This window comes from Microcaecilia unicolor, chromosome 2 (genome assembly GCF_901765095.1).
Source record: "Microcaecilia unicolor chromosome 2, aMicUni1.1, whole genome shotgun sequence".
Classification (NCBI taxonomy): Eukaryota; Metazoa; Chordata; class Amphibia; order Gymnophiona; family Siphonopidae; genus Microcaecilia; species Microcaecilia unicolor.
In genome coordinates this window covers 503,150,805-503,168,779 of record NC_044032.1, presented here as the reverse complement: position 1 = coordinate 503,168,779, position 17,975 = coordinate 503,150,805, and the positions used below count along the sequence as shown (strand labels likewise).

General features: G+C 41.3%; 1 protein-coding gene across 2 annotated transcripts in view; it reads right to left on the bottom strand.

Annotated features, from left to right (window-relative positions):
- Positions 1-17,975, bottom strand: part of EVC2 (EvC ciliary complex subunit 2) — a 351,907-nt gene that overhangs the window by 66,417 nt on the left and 267,515 nt on the right. For both annotated transcript variants that reach the window (XM_030191177.1, XM_030191178.1), the window contains exons 14-15: positions 12,861-13,065; positions 11,436-11,555 (exon numbers count right to left, since the gene is read on the bottom strand). In XM_030191177.1, coding sequence (XP_030047037.1) covers positions 11,436-11,555; positions 12,861-13,065 — 325 coding nt within the window. The remainder of the gene's footprint in view (positions 1-11,435; positions 11,556-12,860; positions 13,066-17,975) is intronic.

The window sequence follows — 17,975 nt, the reverse complement described above, 5'->3', positions numbered from 1 at the left end:
AGGGGGACCGGGGCAGCTAGCATTTTGCTTTTTCGGGGGGGGGGGGGGGGGGGGGGGTGGGAGAGCGGCGGAAAGTGGGGAGCAGCGGGGGGGGGGGGGGGGGTGGGGGGGGGGCAAGGCCGTCCATACAGGACGCTCCTGATGAGCGCCCTTGCCCCCTCCCGATCCTTTGTTTTGGATTTTGCTGACCGGGTAGCCACGTGTATGTGTTGTGGCTTTTTTGTTTGTTTGTTTTTACGTTTGTAGCATGCGCAGAGCAGCCAGCAAAACGCTTGGCTGCTCTGCGCATGATTTAGGGGCCGATTACCGATGTGTATTGTGATTCTTTGATACATTGTACGTTTGAATACCGATCTGAGCATGTGTGACTTTTTTTTTGGTGCATTCTTCGTTTTTTAAAAATCGTTAGGGACTTTAACGATTTTGATTTTTTTACGTTTGGTTGCTGCATCTGCCTCTTAGTGGGAATACACAAGGAAATATAAAGGTGTTGTCAAGCAGGCTTGCATATTCTCACACATGGGGAATTCTCTAGCATCCAGGCTCACCCAAAACAATGAACAGTGGTCAATTGGGCCTCACAACAGCAAGGACATTACACAGACTAACATGAAACTATATACAATCTGAATGAGGGTGCAGCCTGGAAAGAATAAAACAGGTCTAGGAGGGTGGAGTTGGATTCTAGATCCCAAACAGATTCTGCAACACCGATTGCTCAAACCGACTGTCACGACAGGTATCCTGCTCAAGGCAGTAGTGAGATGTGAACGTGTGGACTGAAGACCACGTTGCAGCCTTACAAATTTCTTCAATGGAGGCTGACCTCAAGTGGGCTACCAACGCAGCCATGGCTCTGACATTATGAGTCCAGCCTGGGCAAAAATGAAAAGGAAATGCAATCTGCCAGCCAAATTGAGATGGTGCATTTCCTGATGGGATCAAAAGAAACAAAAAGCTGGGCAGACTGTCTTTGGGGCCTTGTCCACTCCATGTAGTAAGTCAATGATCTCTTGCAATCCAAGGTGTACAAGCTGCTTTCACCAGGATGGGCATGAAGTTGGGGAAAGAATGTTGGCAAGACAATCGACTGGTTCAAATGGAACTCCGACACCACCTTCGGCAGGAACTTAGAGTACGTGCGGAGGACTACTCTGTTGTGATGAAACTTAGTATAAGGTGCATCCACTACTATGGCCTGAAGCTCAGTGACCCGCCGAGCTGCAGTAACAGCCACCAAGAAAACGACCTTCCAGGTCAAGTACTTCAGATGGCAGGAATTCAGTGGCTCAAAAGGAGCTTTCATCAGCTGGGTGAGAATGACGTTGAGATCCCATGACACTGGTGGAAATTTGACAGGTGGCTTTGACAAAAGCAAACCTCTCATGAAGCGAACTAAAGACTGTCCAGAGATAGGTTTCTACACATCGATGATAAGTACTAATTGCACTAAGGTGAACCCTTATGGAGTTGGTCTTGAGAGCAGGCTCTGACAAGTGTAGAAGTACTCAAGCAGGGTCTGTGTAGGACAAGTAAGAGGATCTAGGCCCTGCTCTCACACCAGATGGCGAACCTCCTCCATTTAAAAGAGTAACACCTCTTAGTGGAGTCTTTCCTAGAAGCCAGAAAGACCTGGGAGACACCCTCCGAAAGACCCAAGGAAGCGAAACAGAGACTGGAGGTTGGGATGTAGAAGTAACCCCTCGTTCAGAGTGATGAGGGTTGGAAAACACTACAATCTCCACAGTTCTTCGGAGGACAATTCCAGAAGAAGAGGGAACCAGCCACAGCCAATAGGGCTCAATTAGAATCATGGTTCATGGGCTTGCTTGAGTTTCAATAAGTTTTCTCAACTAGAGGTATGGGAGGATATGCATACAGAAGACCTGCCCCCGACTGAGGAGGAAGGCATCTGACGCTAGTCTGCCGTGGGCCTGAAGCCTGGAACAGAACTGAGCGACTTTGTGGTTGATTTGAGTGGCAAAGAGATCCACCGAGGGGGTGCCCCACGCTCGGAAGATCTTGCGGACCCATGTGAAGAGACCACTCGTGCGGTTGCATTATCCTGCTCAGCCTGTCAGCCAGGGTGTTGTTTGCGCCTGCCAGATAAGTGGCTTGAAGCAACATGCCGTGCAGGTGAGCCCAATGCCACATCTGTTCAGCCTCCTGACACAGAGGGCGTGATCCGGTGCCCTCCTGCTTATTGAGGTAATACACTGCAACCTGTGTCTGTTTGAACAAGAATAATTTGATGGGACAGTCGATCTCTGATGGAGGCCGTCTCTTTTCAGGTGATGGGGAGGGCTCAGAAGGAATCCCATAAGACTTGTCCGAGGAAAAGTATCTGTAATCCTCCTCTGATTCCAATGTATGTACCTCCTTGGTGTCGGATAAGATCTCCCTATGGGATATCCGAGACCGGGCCTGCCTTGATGTCAAGGAGCCATGTCCTTGAGAGAAACATTGAGAGACCGGCTGCCACCTCGACTCCGGTGAAGCTTCCTCCACTGACGTTGGGGGGGGGTACCGGCATGGGTGGCAGTCAACACCGAGGCTGCATGCGGCGACGGCATTGGAGGCTGCAGTACAGGCTGAGGGCCAGACGGGGCTGCAGCGGGAAGTATGGCAGGCGCAAGCACCCCCGATACTGAAGCACAGCGCTGCACTAGGCCATCCAGCAGTTCAGGGAGCAAGGTGCGCTCATCAAGGGCCGACATAGGGAAAAGCTGGGGTGTCAGCTGAGGCACAGGTTGCACAAGCGCTGGAGCCAATACGGGAGCAGGATCTCAGTTGCTTGGAGACAAGCACATTGGCACCTCCTGTATGGAGGGACAGTGGTCCTCCCGGCGCCGACGCTTCTTGGGTGCCGAATTCCTTTGCGCTCCGGAGCTCCCAGTACCATGTAGAGAGGGTGACCGATTACGGTTCTTCTTGGCCTTTACCCACAGCACGTCACCCATGCTCCTTGATGCCGACGAAGATGACATTGAATCCTCACCTTGCCTTGGGGTTGGGTCAGACGATGGATGGTTCTGGGAGGCCTGAACAGTAGGAGGCCTCGAGACAGATGTCTTGAAGCAGCAATGCTTACCGATGCTCCTGATGCCGGTGCGACAGTTGGCGTCGATGCCAACGCCTTAGACCTCGATGCCAATGCCGAGGAGCTGGACCTGGATCCAAAATTCTTTGCACGTTGAGCCTCCCAGGAAACCTGGGTCCTCTTCTTCATATGAAGACAGAGAACACAGTTAGCAGGGCTATGGTCAGGCCCAAGACACTGCAGACATCAAGAATGGGTGCCCTTTCCCGAGATGGTCTGATTGCACTGGGTACAATGCTTGAAGCCACTGGGAGTCTTCATGGACATGGACAGGAAGACTTTGCCAGCCAAATGAAATGACTTGATAATGCTTAAAAAAGGGGCGAAGGCATGAAAAAAGGGAGTACCCGACCGGAGTCAGGGCCTAAAAGCGGCTCATGTCAAAAATAAAGGAAACTTAAATGCGGGCAAAACAAAGACTAATAAAATAAGGATTTTTTTTTTTTTTGGAAAAAGAAACAAATCTGAAATAAAAGAGAAAAGAAAGGCCGAAGGCACTCAAAAAGGCTCTACTATCGAGTATGTGAAGAGAGACCAAAAAGCACAGCTTCTCTTCACGTGGAAAAAACAAAACTGAGAGGACCGTGTTCTTGCAGCGGGCAGGAAGGCACTCACGCATGTGCGGTGGAGCATAGCTCAAGCTTCACAAAGCTCTGACTTTTTACTTTGGCATTAATGCCAGACAGGACAACTTGGATCGGCGTCAACCCATGTGTGAGAATATGCAAGCCTGCTTGTCCTTGAATTCAGCAGTTCACTGCTTCATTCCACATCCATAGTTTTTTTGTAAGCCTGATAGAAAAATTTGTTATCATTTAGATTATGATAGACATTCAATTCAATCCTAAATCAAACTGTTCCCATCCTGTTTCCTTTCATGTGTTTACTTTTATGTGTACTAACTGGTGATTCACTGCTACTCAAGGCTTGCCATTCAGTCTGTCCCCTGGAGCAGAGACTCCACCTCCTTCAAGATGACATCACTTCCTTCCAAGCCCTCCTGTGGCGTGATGCTGCATGCACCTACAGAAAGACTGCACATATGGAGCTTGTCCCGCTTCTTTGTGCTGTCCTTCAGGCAACTCCAGAAGGTCCTCTACTATTTAGCTTTTCTTCTTGGGAACTTCACCATTGAGTACTTCCCAGGTGGTCCTGCTGGCAACATTCTCTGCGTTATGGGGACATGGGTGTCCAAATCCTACCCGCTCTGCTGCTGTTAATCTTTAATCTCCCACATCACATGGAATGCTTTTCCATATATTCCCTATACCAATGTTTCTCAAGCCAGTCATTAAGTGTCCTATATCCCAGGGGTTCTTAACTTTTTTGGTTCCCGTATCCCTTGAACTAATCAATGAAACCCTTATACTCATAAACCACATGTTCACTAGTGATTATTAGAAAGAACAACAATGCATTGAAGAAATTAAAATAAAACAGACTTTTATTAAAGTTGCCCAACGTGGGCACATTTCGACTATGGCAGGCTGCTGCAAAAGCAGCGACTAATGGGGAATTTGAAACCTCACTTCCCCTCAGTGAAGGCAAAAAACTGCTAAAAAGTCACTAACATTCCAGTAGTACACAGTTATACTATCAATAACTGTCCTAAGAACTGCCTTCACTCTGTCTAAAAGGTTTCAATAAATTGCCTCAGATTTCAAGACCCGTCACACCCATTTGACCTCTTCCTACACCCTTTAAGGGTGTGGGCACCACTGATTAAGGAGCTCTGACCAATCTACTTTTCAGGATATCCATAATGAATATGCATGAGATAGATCAACATGCACCAACTCTTAAGATCACAAGATTATCTATGGCAATGCCCCGAGTTATATGACTGATCTCATAGACCTACCAACCTGAAACACAATTAGAACATCACGCACATACCTAAATCTTCACTACTCTAGCTGCAAGGGACTCAAGTACAAATCAATTTACAGATCCAGCTTCTCTTATATAAGCATGCAACTATGGAACACATTACTGAAAGCCATAAAGACAACTCAGGATCACCTCAATTTCTGGAAGTCACAAAAGACTGATCTGTTCGAAAAGGCATACACTATTGATCCAACTTAAGTAACTGAACTCAGCAACACAATGAAGCCATAACCTGCAATGAACAATATATCACTCTTCTTCACTTGATTCTCTAATGTTCTGTAACAACATCACTCTGTATTTGTTTCATCACCGGAGGTAGCTAACACCTCACGGTACTATGTAAACCACATTGAGCCTGCAAAGAGGTGGGAAAATGTGGGGTGCAAATGCAACAAATAAATAAATCAAGTGTAGGGTACTCAAGCATTGGCTTGAGAAACACTATCTTGCTGCACTTCTTAAATTACAAATATATAGGCCTGAATTCTCCAGCAATACTATAGGCAGATCTATTAGAAACATAGAAAATTATAGGCAGATAAAGACCATATGGCCTATTCAGTCTGCCCATCCATGCCATCTACTCTCCATACCACTCCTTTAGAGATCCTATGTACTTATCCCAAGCTCTCATGAATTCACATACTGTTTTTGTCTCAACCACTTCCATCGGGAGGCCATTCCATGAAATCATCACTGTGAAATATTTCCTCGGATTACTTCTGAGTCTATCCCCTTTCACCTTTATCCTATGCTCTCTAGTTACAGAGCTTCCTTTCAACTGAGACTCACCTCATGTGCATTTATGCCACATAGGTATTTAAACATTTTTATCATATCTCCCCTCTCCCACCTTTATTTTTTTTTTTTACATTTATTTATTTATAATTTCACATAATTACAAGATACACTTGTTAAAGAAAACTCGGAATTGAAATATCAATCAGAAGAAATTACAATAATATTTCTCATATCAGTAGAAACAATATTTTCCTATCTTAGACCACCAACACTTGGGGGGGAGTCAAAGAACTTGAGGAGAACAAAAACAAAATATTTTTCTTATTTAGGCAATAGGACCTAGACCGCCCCACAGGTAGTCAATACTTCTTTATTTCCCTTAGTCCAAGAGGTCATTTGACAATCTTCTTTGATCCAATAAAGCTTTTCAATTGTTCAGGTTCATAGAAAATGTACTTATTATCCAGGTATTTGATTAGACATTTACATGGATAGGCTAGCAAAAAGCTAGCTCCCAAAGCTTTAACTTCATCTCTCAGTAACAGAAACTCTCTTCTTTTTTCCTGAGTAAATCTAGTGACGTCTGGGTAGATCCACAGGCGAGATCCCAAAAAAGTTTTTTGAGCATTTTTAAAGTATAGTTTCATAATTGAATTAAGGTCTTGCTCAAAAACCAGAGAAACTAGCAAAGTTGAACGGATGTGAATTTCAGGCAATGAATTGTCAAGAAAAGCTGTTAAATTTTGTAATCCATCCTCTTGCATTCCCTGTGCTTCTGATTTTCTCCTTTGTTCCTCCATTTTCTTCTGTGGAATTGGAAGGAAATATATTTTATTTATAGGAGGAATCATCTCGGGGGAACAATTGAGAACCTCAGTGAGATATTTCTTAAATAGTTCTAAACCACTCAGTTCAACCATTTTTGGGAAATTTAATACTCTCAAGTTAAGTCTCCTATTATAATTCTCCAGCTGATTTATTTTACTATGAATAAAGGTTTTATCCTTTATCAAGGAGAGAGTTGTATTTTTTATAGAAGAAATTTCTTGTTGAAAAATATCATTCTGTTTAATAGTATCTTGTTTAATTTTTTCAAGAGAATCTTGCAAAGAATCTACTTTAGTCACTAGAGAAGCTGTATCAGCTGCTGCCTTTAGAACTGTTTGATTCAAAGTTTTTAACATTGCCCATATGGCCTCGAGGGTTACCTCCGTGCGAGCTTTCTGCTCTTGTTGTTGAAAACCTCTCCCGCTCGCTGCCTCCGCAGTGCCAGCCGCCGAATAATCCTCAACGTCAACTTTGGACGTTGTTGGAGATTCCACCGCTTCTCGGTAGTTCGCGGGACACGGAGGTGGGGAAATTTCCGGTGAGGATAGAGTGATGGTATCCTGTTCCAGGGAAGCCGTCGCTCCTCCGACCCCTTCCGCTGCGGAACTCCTCACCGCTATCACCCGTGGCGTGCTTGTGGCGAAAGCGTCGAGGGTCGACTGGACCGATCGAGTGGTCGTCGCTGCGGGTGGTAAGCTCTTGACCACCCCTTTCCTTTTAGTATGGGGCATTTTAGTTGAAGAAATCTTGTTTTTAAATCAGAAAAGGAGAAAGGTCCAGGGAAACTCGACGAACGCTCTCAAGCTGCGTCCGCCATCTTGAAACTCCCCCTCAGTCCCCTCTCCCACCTTTCATCCAGAGAATACATATTGAGATCCTGAAGTCTGTCCCCATACACTTTATGACAAAGACCACTGACCATTTTAGTAGCTGCCTTCTGGACTGACTCTATCCTGTCTTTTTGAAGGTGCTGTTTCCAGAATTGTATACAATATTCTAAATGAGTTCTCACCAGAGTCTTACACAGGGCCATCATCATCATCTTGTTTTTCCTACTGGCCATTCCTCTCCCTATGCACCCAAGCATCCTTATAGTTTTCACCGTCGCCTTTTCAACCTGTTTGGCCACCTTAAGGTCATCACATATGATCACACCCAAATTCCACTCTTCTTTCATGCACAAAATTTCTTCACCCCCTAAACTGTACCATTCCTTTGGGTTTTTGCAGCCCAAAAGCATGACCCTGGATTCTTTAGCATTAAATCTAAACTGTCAAATTCCAGACCATTCCTTTAGCATCGCTAAATCCTTCCTCATATTATCAACACCATCAGGGGTGTCTATCCTATTGCAGATTTTGGTATCATCCTCAACAAGACAAACCTTACCAGATAGCCCTTCAGCAATATTGCTTACAAAAAATGTTAAAAAGAAGTGGCCCAAGAACCAAGCCGTGTGGCAAACCACTGGCAACATCCTTTTCCTCAGAATGAGCTCCATTTACCACTACCTTCTGTCGCCTTCCACTCAACTGGTTCCTAACCCAGTCAGTCACTTTTGGGTCCATACTGAGGGCACTCAGTTTATTTACTAATCATCTATGTGGAACAGTGTCACAGGCTTTGCTAAAATCTAGATACACCAACTCTCTGGTCACCCAGTCAAAAATATTAATCGAATTTGTCTGACAAGATCTGCCTCTAGTGAAAAACCATGTTGCTTCAGGTCCTGTAATCCATTGGATTCCAAACACTTTACTATTCTCCGTTTTAAAAGTGTTTCCATTAATTTACTTATCACAGAAGTCAGTCTTACTGGTCTGTAGTTCCTAATCTCTTCCTTACTTCCGCTTTTGTGGCGAGGGACCACATCTGCTCTTTTCCAGGTAGTATGCTAGAGCCTGATTGTAGCCCAGAGGCCTTTCTCATAGAGATTATTGTGCAGCTTTGGACAAAATGTACAAAGAGGCAAATTCAAAAGAATCAAGCTTTTACAAACAACAAAAGTAAAACCAACCACCAAAGTGTAAAGACAACAAATCAATTTAATAAAACTTGCCTTAAAACATAAAACTTAAATGAATCATTGATAGCTTCATAATTGACTCTTACTCCCTTTAATATTGTCCTTATCTGGTTTCCTAGCTCTTTCATCTCTCGGAAGATAATATAATTTTTCTTGAAATCTTTTAGACATTTCCTGTGATTGTGAATCAAAACTTTTTAAGATAGAACATAATCCTCTAAGATGTAAAAATGAGCTGACAGGGAGGTTCTCCTTCAGGGATCTATTGTGAAAGCTTTTAAAGTTCAATAATTTTTTCTGATTTGCTGATTTTCTATATATGGAGATCGAAAGACCTTCTACCCTCTTAAAAATCAGTATGTCAAGATGTGACATATACTTATTATAATTCAATTCAATTTTCAAATTCTCTTCCCTACTATTCAATCATTTTTGAAAATTATTCAGTTTCTCACTATCAGTTGTGTATGTGATCCCTTGGTAGGTTTTCTCTTGTATAATTTATCTATATTTAATTTTAAAAGTTGCTTCATCAGAATATCAATTTTATTACACCCCTGATGTAATATGGAAGCTGAAACAGGCAGTTTTAGGTTTTATGTAGTTCTATCAATTTGTATTTTAAATATTATTCATGTTATTAATTATGTATCAATATACTTGGTTTGGGAGATTTATATTTTTGGTTTACTCTTATTTTTCTATATGGACATAATCCTCCAGTCTTTTATGGATTAAGGAGCTATCTGGAATAGAATCCCCAATTTGTTTCCTGTAGATTACCTGGCTCTATGGTGTTGGACTGAAGGAGAAGAGAGACTTATCAACAGTTTAGAATGGGTGGAAGGTAGCTGAGTTTAGTGTAAAGGCTAATCTGGAGGTCAGACAATCAACCTGATTCAAGAGCTTTCTTTGACTATAGTTAGAACCCAGTAAACTGAAGCGATTTTCTGCCAGAATGGAAGGAAGAAATGAATTTGATCCCCAGATGAAGAGTGGTCTGTATGTTGTATAGGGGATCAGCTGCACTAGATGGTAGTCAAAAACAAGGCAGTCCTATTTTAGTGTCTCAGCTCCTGCCCTATAAAATAAGTTTCCCACTTTACCTCAGATTAGAATCGTCCTTTTTCAACTTCTTCTTAAGGCTTTCTATTTATCACTGCCTTTTCATCTATTCCAGATTAGTAACATTGTTCACTCTTCTCGGCGTCTGTGGTGATAGTGATCAGACATTTTTCTGTCCTGACAACTCTTCCTTCCCTACTTTTTCCAAAGCATAATTATTGTATCCTTCCCCTTTCTCTTGTCACTAGCCCTACTGATGTTTTGCTTTGTCCTCATCCTCCCCCCCCCTTTTTTTTTTTTTTAGAAATGATGTAAACCACTTAAACTCTATTGTTCTCTTTCTTAATTGCAGGCTTAGAAAATCCATTGCTATGGTGTCTTACACAAGTTGTACAATTGCATCTTGTATGTAGTGCTGCTCATACTTAGAAACCCCCTCATGATGCCTTTCTTTTCTTGGATATATTCATATATAAAGTGGCCTTTCTGTTGTGTAGGTTATAAAATATATTTCATTGGTGGCAGGATATAGGGACGGATTTTATATAAAGCATGGCGAGTAATGTGTGTTAAATTGTGTGCATGGCCAATTTACACACGCTACTCAATTGACTAATGAGCCAGTCAGTGATGATAATTGGCCTATAACAAATTATTATCACTAATTGGCAATAACTGAAATTTACATGGTCTTCTTTTTAGGCATATTCTAATAAAAGGCATGTGTAAATTCCAACACGCATAAATGAAAAGGGGGTATGACCATCAGAGGAGTATGGGCGTATTAGGGGCATTACTCAAATTTACGCTATTGTTAAAGAATTCAGGGTAACATTAGGCCTGGGGGACTTACAACAGGTTTTCAGTGGCATAAATGGCTGCGCCTAAATGTCGGCGCATTCCCCAACCGTATGCGCTATTCTATATACTGCGCCTAACTTTATGCATGTTATATAGCAAACAGGCTCCAAGTGTCCCAAAGCCAGGTTAAGAGTAACCCTAACTCTTCATATAAACCCCACCTTTTTAAAAACTTTCTCATGGGCACCTACTTCAATTGATGTATCAAAAACACTTTAAATATGTACCCTATCGCTTATTGATCCTTAATGCAAGTACCACTCTGTATTTCGTACCCAATGTACTCTATCACTTATTGATTCCTAATGCAATTACCACTCTGTATTTCTCATACCGGAATTGGCGATCGCCATCACGGTATTATGTAAGCCACATTGAGCCTGCAAATAGGTGGGAAAATGTGGGATACAAATGCAACAAATAAAATATAGCATAGCGCTAGGCGTGTTAATTAGACACGTCTAGATGTTAGACAACATTTACAGAATCTGGCCCATAGTGTGTGTTTGTGTATAGTGTTTATTTTATAAAGGGCTTAGTGCTTGCTGAGCCTTTCATAAAATATTTGTGTAGTTTTAAACCAGTAGACTGTGAAGTCTGTTCTCTCACCTACACAGTATAGCAGATAGCCTATATAAAGTTAGCCTTTACATAATTTTGGTGCTCAAATCTTCTACTCAAAGGTGGCTACTGCCACATTAATAAAACATACGAAAAGCTCATGAAATATCTTCTTTGATGGCAGTGCACCTTATGTAAATATATGGAAGTTTACATAGAAAACAAGATGCAAATATATGATAGTTTTCACCACCATCTTGACACATTCAATGCCTAGAAAAAGCATTCTATGCTTGAATGCATCAGGACTCCTTTTACATTTAAAATGCCTAAATGTCTGAGGCATGTTTATTCCTTTACCTTCTTAATGTCTTCATCTGTGATAGCTTCTTCATAGATCTGAATTTTATCCTCTATTGAATTTTTCTGAACATCCATTTTTTTATCCTCAGGACACTGAGTTTTCATCTTTGGCTGTTTCTGTAAAAATGTTTGTACCATTCATTAACCGGAGGAAAATACAGATGATGCCGTAACCTGCTTTACTATTAATATTCTGTGCAGGAACATATTAGAAAATATGTTCTCTTGAGAGTGAACCTCAAGCAGTTTCTCTACAAAATGCTTACTGAAAAATTCAAAAGATCTTATTCTGCTGTGTTTATGAACCAATTTTGTTTCCCTATACATTTTGTAGATGTTATGCGAAGATGACTTTTAGCTAAAAGGGTCTCTCATCAGAACACTAGCAACATTTAAATGTCATTAACCAAAGTGTCTCAGCTCTAAGCTGTGAAATTTATAATGGCAATCTTCCACACATTATTGTAGGAATCAAAAATTAAAATGATCATGTTATGAAGCATACTACCATGTAATCAAATAGTTCTTAATCTATTTATTTCTACATGAGAACATAAATTAAGCAGGCTTGTATCAGAGAAAAAGAACATCATCTTATAATCTGTGAAGGCATTTGGGGGGGGGGGGGGGGTTACAAAGGCATGCTAGCGTTTTTAGAGCACACTAAGTGCTAGAGATGCCCATAGAAATATATGGGCACCTCTAGTTTTTATCATGTGGTTATTTTTAGAGCACACTAAAAACGCTAGCGCGCCTTTATAAAAGGGCCCCTTTGCTTTTAATCAGGAGAGGCCTCTGCAGAGTTAAACCATCCTGAGAGGGCTGGGAGGGCCGATTCAGTAGCGCCTTATCCAGGCAGGGTCGCAAAGTATCTCCTCTGATCGCTGCAGCACTGTCTAAGTGGAGCAGGGATCAACCGATATTGGTGATATTCTGGGTTAAGTGGATAAAGTAAGGACAGAAAAAAGACTGCCCTAACATTATCCACCAAGCTATCCGAGCAATGGTCTGAAATCTGGCTCGCTTCCGTGCTGACCTGAATATTCAATGCCTGTGTCTGGACATGGTCTGGCATTGAATATGCACGGCTGTCAGTGGCTTAAAAAATGCTGATGCCATGGGCTGTATCTGCTTCTGGGACTGAACAGATTTACTTGGTACAAGCTGAGATCCATGTTCTACCTCTCTTATTGGAAGTGTACAAAACAAGCTTTTGCCAAATGCAAAAGGAGTTAAAAAACTTTAATGTAAATTCAAAGACATTACTTGAATAATTGCACCAAATATATCCAGTTTACAAGATAGCAAAATGCACTAAGACAGCCCAGTATATGTAAATAGTATAGGTCTCTCTTGAAGAAAAGGCACTGAGTCTGGAAAAATAAAAGGATTTAGCTGGTTTACTAATATCCATGTTCATACCAGTGCATCATTCGTTGACAAATTCTGCTCCACTTTCAGAAGCTCTGCCTTTCTCCACTCTGACTGGTAGGTTTGTAGCATTAATTTTCCCTCTATCTTGGGTAAAGCCAAGTTACTGTCCATCTGAGAAAAGGTACTCTGAAACTCTTGCTTTATTCGAAGTAATTCTTCATCAGACAAGGAAAGAGGCAAACACAGAAGCTTACTGTTTAAAACAAGAGATATATGTTATGAGAAAACCTAAATGGGTAACAATTTGTTAAATTTTTCAGGGTTTTTTTGTTTATATCTGTTTATTGATATTGGATTTTTAATTGTTCTATCCCATTTCGAGAGTTTCGACTGTTGGCAATTAGAAGTAAGGAAGTAAATAAATAATGAATTTATGGCCCTGTTTACTAAGACACGCTGTAGGCACGCTAACTTTTGAGTACACGCTAATGATAGAGATACCCATAGGAATATAATGGGTGTCACTATTGTTAGCACGCGTTAAAAGGTTTGTGCGCCTACAGCGCGGCTTAGTAAATAGGGCCCTAAGACGTTTATACCCCACATTATCCCAATAATACTCGAGTTCAATGTGGCTAACAATTGAGATTAAGTAGGCAATAATAAGTGTACAATAATCATTTTACAATACAGTCAATATTTGAAGTACAGGCATATAAGAGAAGATACGGCATGCACTATTCGGATAAGTAAGGACATAGTTCATAAGTGATATGCAAGGTAGCATGCAAGTTAATTAATCCTGGAATTAAAAAACCATTGAGAAGAAACTGTAAAGAGAAATGAACCATCATAAAATGCTTAAGCTGGACATTTTTAACAGTAGGATAACCCAGTAAAGAACCAAAATGAGATACAAACCGACTAAATGGAATAGTCAACAACTGAACATGGGGACAAGGACAGCAGCCATTAATGATTTTAAGTACAAGGCATACCACTTTAAATTCTATATGTGCACAAACAGGCAACCAATGCATACCTCCAAGCAAAGGGAAAGCATGATCAAATTTCTTACAACTATATATCAATTTAGCTGTATTATTCTGCAAGAGTTGAAGCCTATTTAAAATTTATATACTCCTGCATAGAAACAACTACAATAATCTAATCGAGGCAGAATTATAGCTTGGACTATCAATCGGAAATATTATAGAAAGAAAAGGGATCTAATTGCCCTTAATTGATACAACATAAAAGATTTTTTTTTTTTTTACTTGAGTATTTACCTGACACTCCATTGTCAGTTGACAAGTCTAACATAAATCTTACAGGGGTAACGCTTACACATGTGACACACAGCATACATGATCCTCACAGATCTTTAGTCAAACATAGTATAGAAATTCTGAGTTAAATGTAAACATGCTCTGCATCCACAATAGTCCAAACTACCCCCCCCCCCCCCATACACAACAAACAGGTGTAGGGCATAACTAGGACACTTCTCCATGGAAGTCACAACCACATAAAAATATTCTTATTCTCATATCATATGAGCCTGGTAACGTACAATCTCTACAACAAACAAGCACATTGTGAATATAAACCCTGAAGAAAATCTGAACTGTGAACTCAACATACATGTTTCTAACATGTCATATAACAGTAGCACTAATGGTATGAGTCAACAACGAGAACCCTACCTATTACTCCTGGAAGCATTCACCACTAACTGAAAAATTCTGCTTATAATATTTAAAAATTCTATGTTCTTTATTTGTAATATGTTCAAGCAGAATTTCTCCAGTCGTAAGGCCTGACCACTCCCCCAGTAATATCACTCTCCAGGATCCATGATCCCTAGCCTTTATCACCCACTTCCCCTTGAACCTTTTCCTTTCTCATAGCTTTCTCTGCCCCCTAGTTTTCTCTGTCCCCTTAGCCTTCAACCTCTACCTCAGGGGTGAGCAACCTCAGTCCTCAAGGGCTGAGTACCGAGGCTGCCCACTCCTGCTCTACCTCTTCTTTCTCTCCTTGTTACCCACCCTGCCATGTCCTCCTCTTGGATCATGTGACATTAAGCAGCTGCACATCAGACCAACCCCCACCCCAGGCCCGGGCCCAACTGCCTACCTGCACTATGTAGCTGTATAGAGTCCCATGTGGTTCAAATAAGCAGTGGGCCCAGGCCAGCAGAGGAGGAGGAAGTAGTCTGATGTGTAGCCGCTACCCGCTTGCCCCTTCCTCATTCCACACGATCCAGGAGAACAGGGTAAGCCAGGTGGGGCTGTCTGTGAATGTGTGCCATAAGGCGGATCAGAAACCTAACTAATTTTCTGCCTTCTGTTCCCTGTGCAAAATTCTGTATTGCACAGTGATGCACAATTCCTTTGGAGTAACCTATAACTAGGCAGTATTATAAATATTGCACTAAGCCCTACAACACCAACATACCTTTTTAATGAATAACAGACCATTTATAAATTCTACATTCACACTTTTTTCTATCTTTGTTGTCTGGATGTTTTAGTTTTCCATCATCTTGATACAATTTACATTTATAAATAGAAATGCAAACAATATTCCGAAATATGGAACCACCAAGCTCTGTTTTTACAGCATGTATTATCAACAATCGCACAAGGGTGATGGAGCCTAAAGATGTGCCGCATATATGTCCCTTAATTGATTTAAATAGCCACATTCCTCCCTTTTTCTGGCTCTGGTAATGGCTTAACCATTCTCTTGTACCTGCAGCTTAATGTATGAGCAACTATGTTTGAAAAGTCCTCAAAAACCCATTGTGAAAAGTATAGCAGTGAGAGTATAATACCATCCAACTTGATCAGGCTGAGGAAGCAGACTGTGAAATGTTAAAGATTAAAAAGGCAAGTATACTAGGGAGGTTATGATTCTGGATGCCAGGTTAAAATTCTGGAGCAGTATATATCAGAACCAGTGAGGGAGCTACATTTAACTTAATTTAAAAATGTATTTACTTAACTTGCCAGAACGGGTCTCTACAAAGCGAGGTCCAAAGCAAAAATCATTTGTGCACAACGAAATACAATATGGGCTAATTGAAACATAAAACCTAGCAAGTGGAGTGCAGCATCCCCATGCTATCTACCTCCTAGTTTACTAGTTCACAACTCACAAACATCCTGAGCCTGAATAATCCTGACCAACAGTCTGCTTTGTTCCCATGTGTTTGTAATATAAAGTGGGATCATTCTGAACCCCTTTATTCAACAGCCATTCAAGTGTGGATTGGAAGGCTATGAATGCCTCCTTATTCCTAATGGATGGATCTGAAGCGAAATATCTTTTGATCTGCATAAGTTGGGTCTTCACAGGAGGTATCTACATTATTTGCTTTTTTCCTACAAATAGGGGTTATTTTTTCAAAACTTTTTAAAGATAGTGTTTTTTTTTTTTAATACCAGATTCTCAAAGGTCCCTGAAAATTGCCCTCACCCCAGAGCGGATAAAGTATTCATGCTGTACCCGCAGGAACAGGGCTGGGTTTTGGTTAAATGTAGAAAAATACACATAGGGCACATGTTTCCAAAGCAGGTGCAAAGCCAATATGTAGAAAATACCTGCTTTCCCCCATCTGCCCAATGTTTTACTTAGAAATTCCACTGAGAGATTCCTTTCCAAATTTCTTCCCCAGGTGAGTTAATTTGTATTGATAGTCAGAACCCAGAGGTAGAAGCAGGAGTCAGGCAGTGAAACCAACAAATACCCCCACTGCAATTAAACGGCAGAATAACTGGATTTGGGCAGCATGGAACAGCCTCCAAAAGGAAGCAGAGAAGTACTGTGGAGAATATCCCACTACCAGGAAGCAGGAGCATGAGCACAACCCTATTGCTAGCAGAAGATAAGAGTTCTGACAAGTTGACATTTGGGAATGCATTAGTCTACACAATACACACAACAAACTGGCTTCAGAGGAAAGATAACCATAAACAAACACAGTCTCACACAGAATAACTATCATACTATCCAGGATGATGGCATATGCCATGAGATTATGAAATATTTAGAAGTGGGGAGCCTGTAGATTTTCATACACAAATTTGAGAAAAATTCAGGGAATAATCATGGGAATAATAACAGGCTGATTATAATTGGCAAAATCATTTTTAGATTTTCAGTATATATTATTGAATTAACATATACTTAAACTGTTAATTTCAATGTCTGTGGCTTTTGTAAATAAAAAATGCATACCTTACTTATTATTCATGCTTGCATACATTAACATATTTGTGTACTATGCTCCTGAAACTGTATTAATACTAAAATGATTACCTGAGAGACTGAAATCACAATTTTAAATTATTTATATTTTGTATGTGTGTTATGCATCAAATATCACAGGGATTAATTCATCTCTGTAAAGCTGGTGTTTGGCTTCCATTGATTAATATTTAGGACTACCTGAATAACAGCTGCAGAACGATTTGGAGCAGGGGCATAGCCAGACAGCAGATTTTGGGTGGGCCTATGCAAGAAGTGGGTGGGCACCAAGTGTTCTCCCCCACCCCCCAAAAAAATATCTCAGCTGGTGGGAAAATGCTTCTTTTCACCTTGGCAGTCTGCAGCAAGCATGCACTGAAAACTGAGCATGCGCAAGTGCCAGTATCGTGGACAGCTTTCATTACCATCAGGGGGAAGTTTTCAGCTGGCAGAGCTTGGGATCCCCACCAGCTACCGATAAACATGTGCTACTGTTGGGTGGGACTGAGCCCCAAGTGGATGGGCCCCGGCCCACCTGTGGCTACACCATTGATTTGGAGGATACTTGGGGTGGCAAAATTCAGAACTTTGGGGGGAGAAAGTCTCAGCCATCTCTCAGAGACTAAGGGATAGACTTATTAAAATTTCTTGATCCATTAGCATGTGTTAATGCCATTAATCTACATTATTAGTAGTAGGTCTTATTGCATAAAATGGATCCCGCAGTATATTTATTTGAGACATTTATATCCCACATTATCCCAAACAAGTTTGGGTTCAATGTGGCTAACAGGAAACAATTACTACAGTACAATGCATGCAATATGAGCATACACAAGCAATGGACAATCCCCCCCCCCCCCCCCAAAAAAAAAACAAAACAAAACCTGCCTCCGTACAGTAACTAAAGCA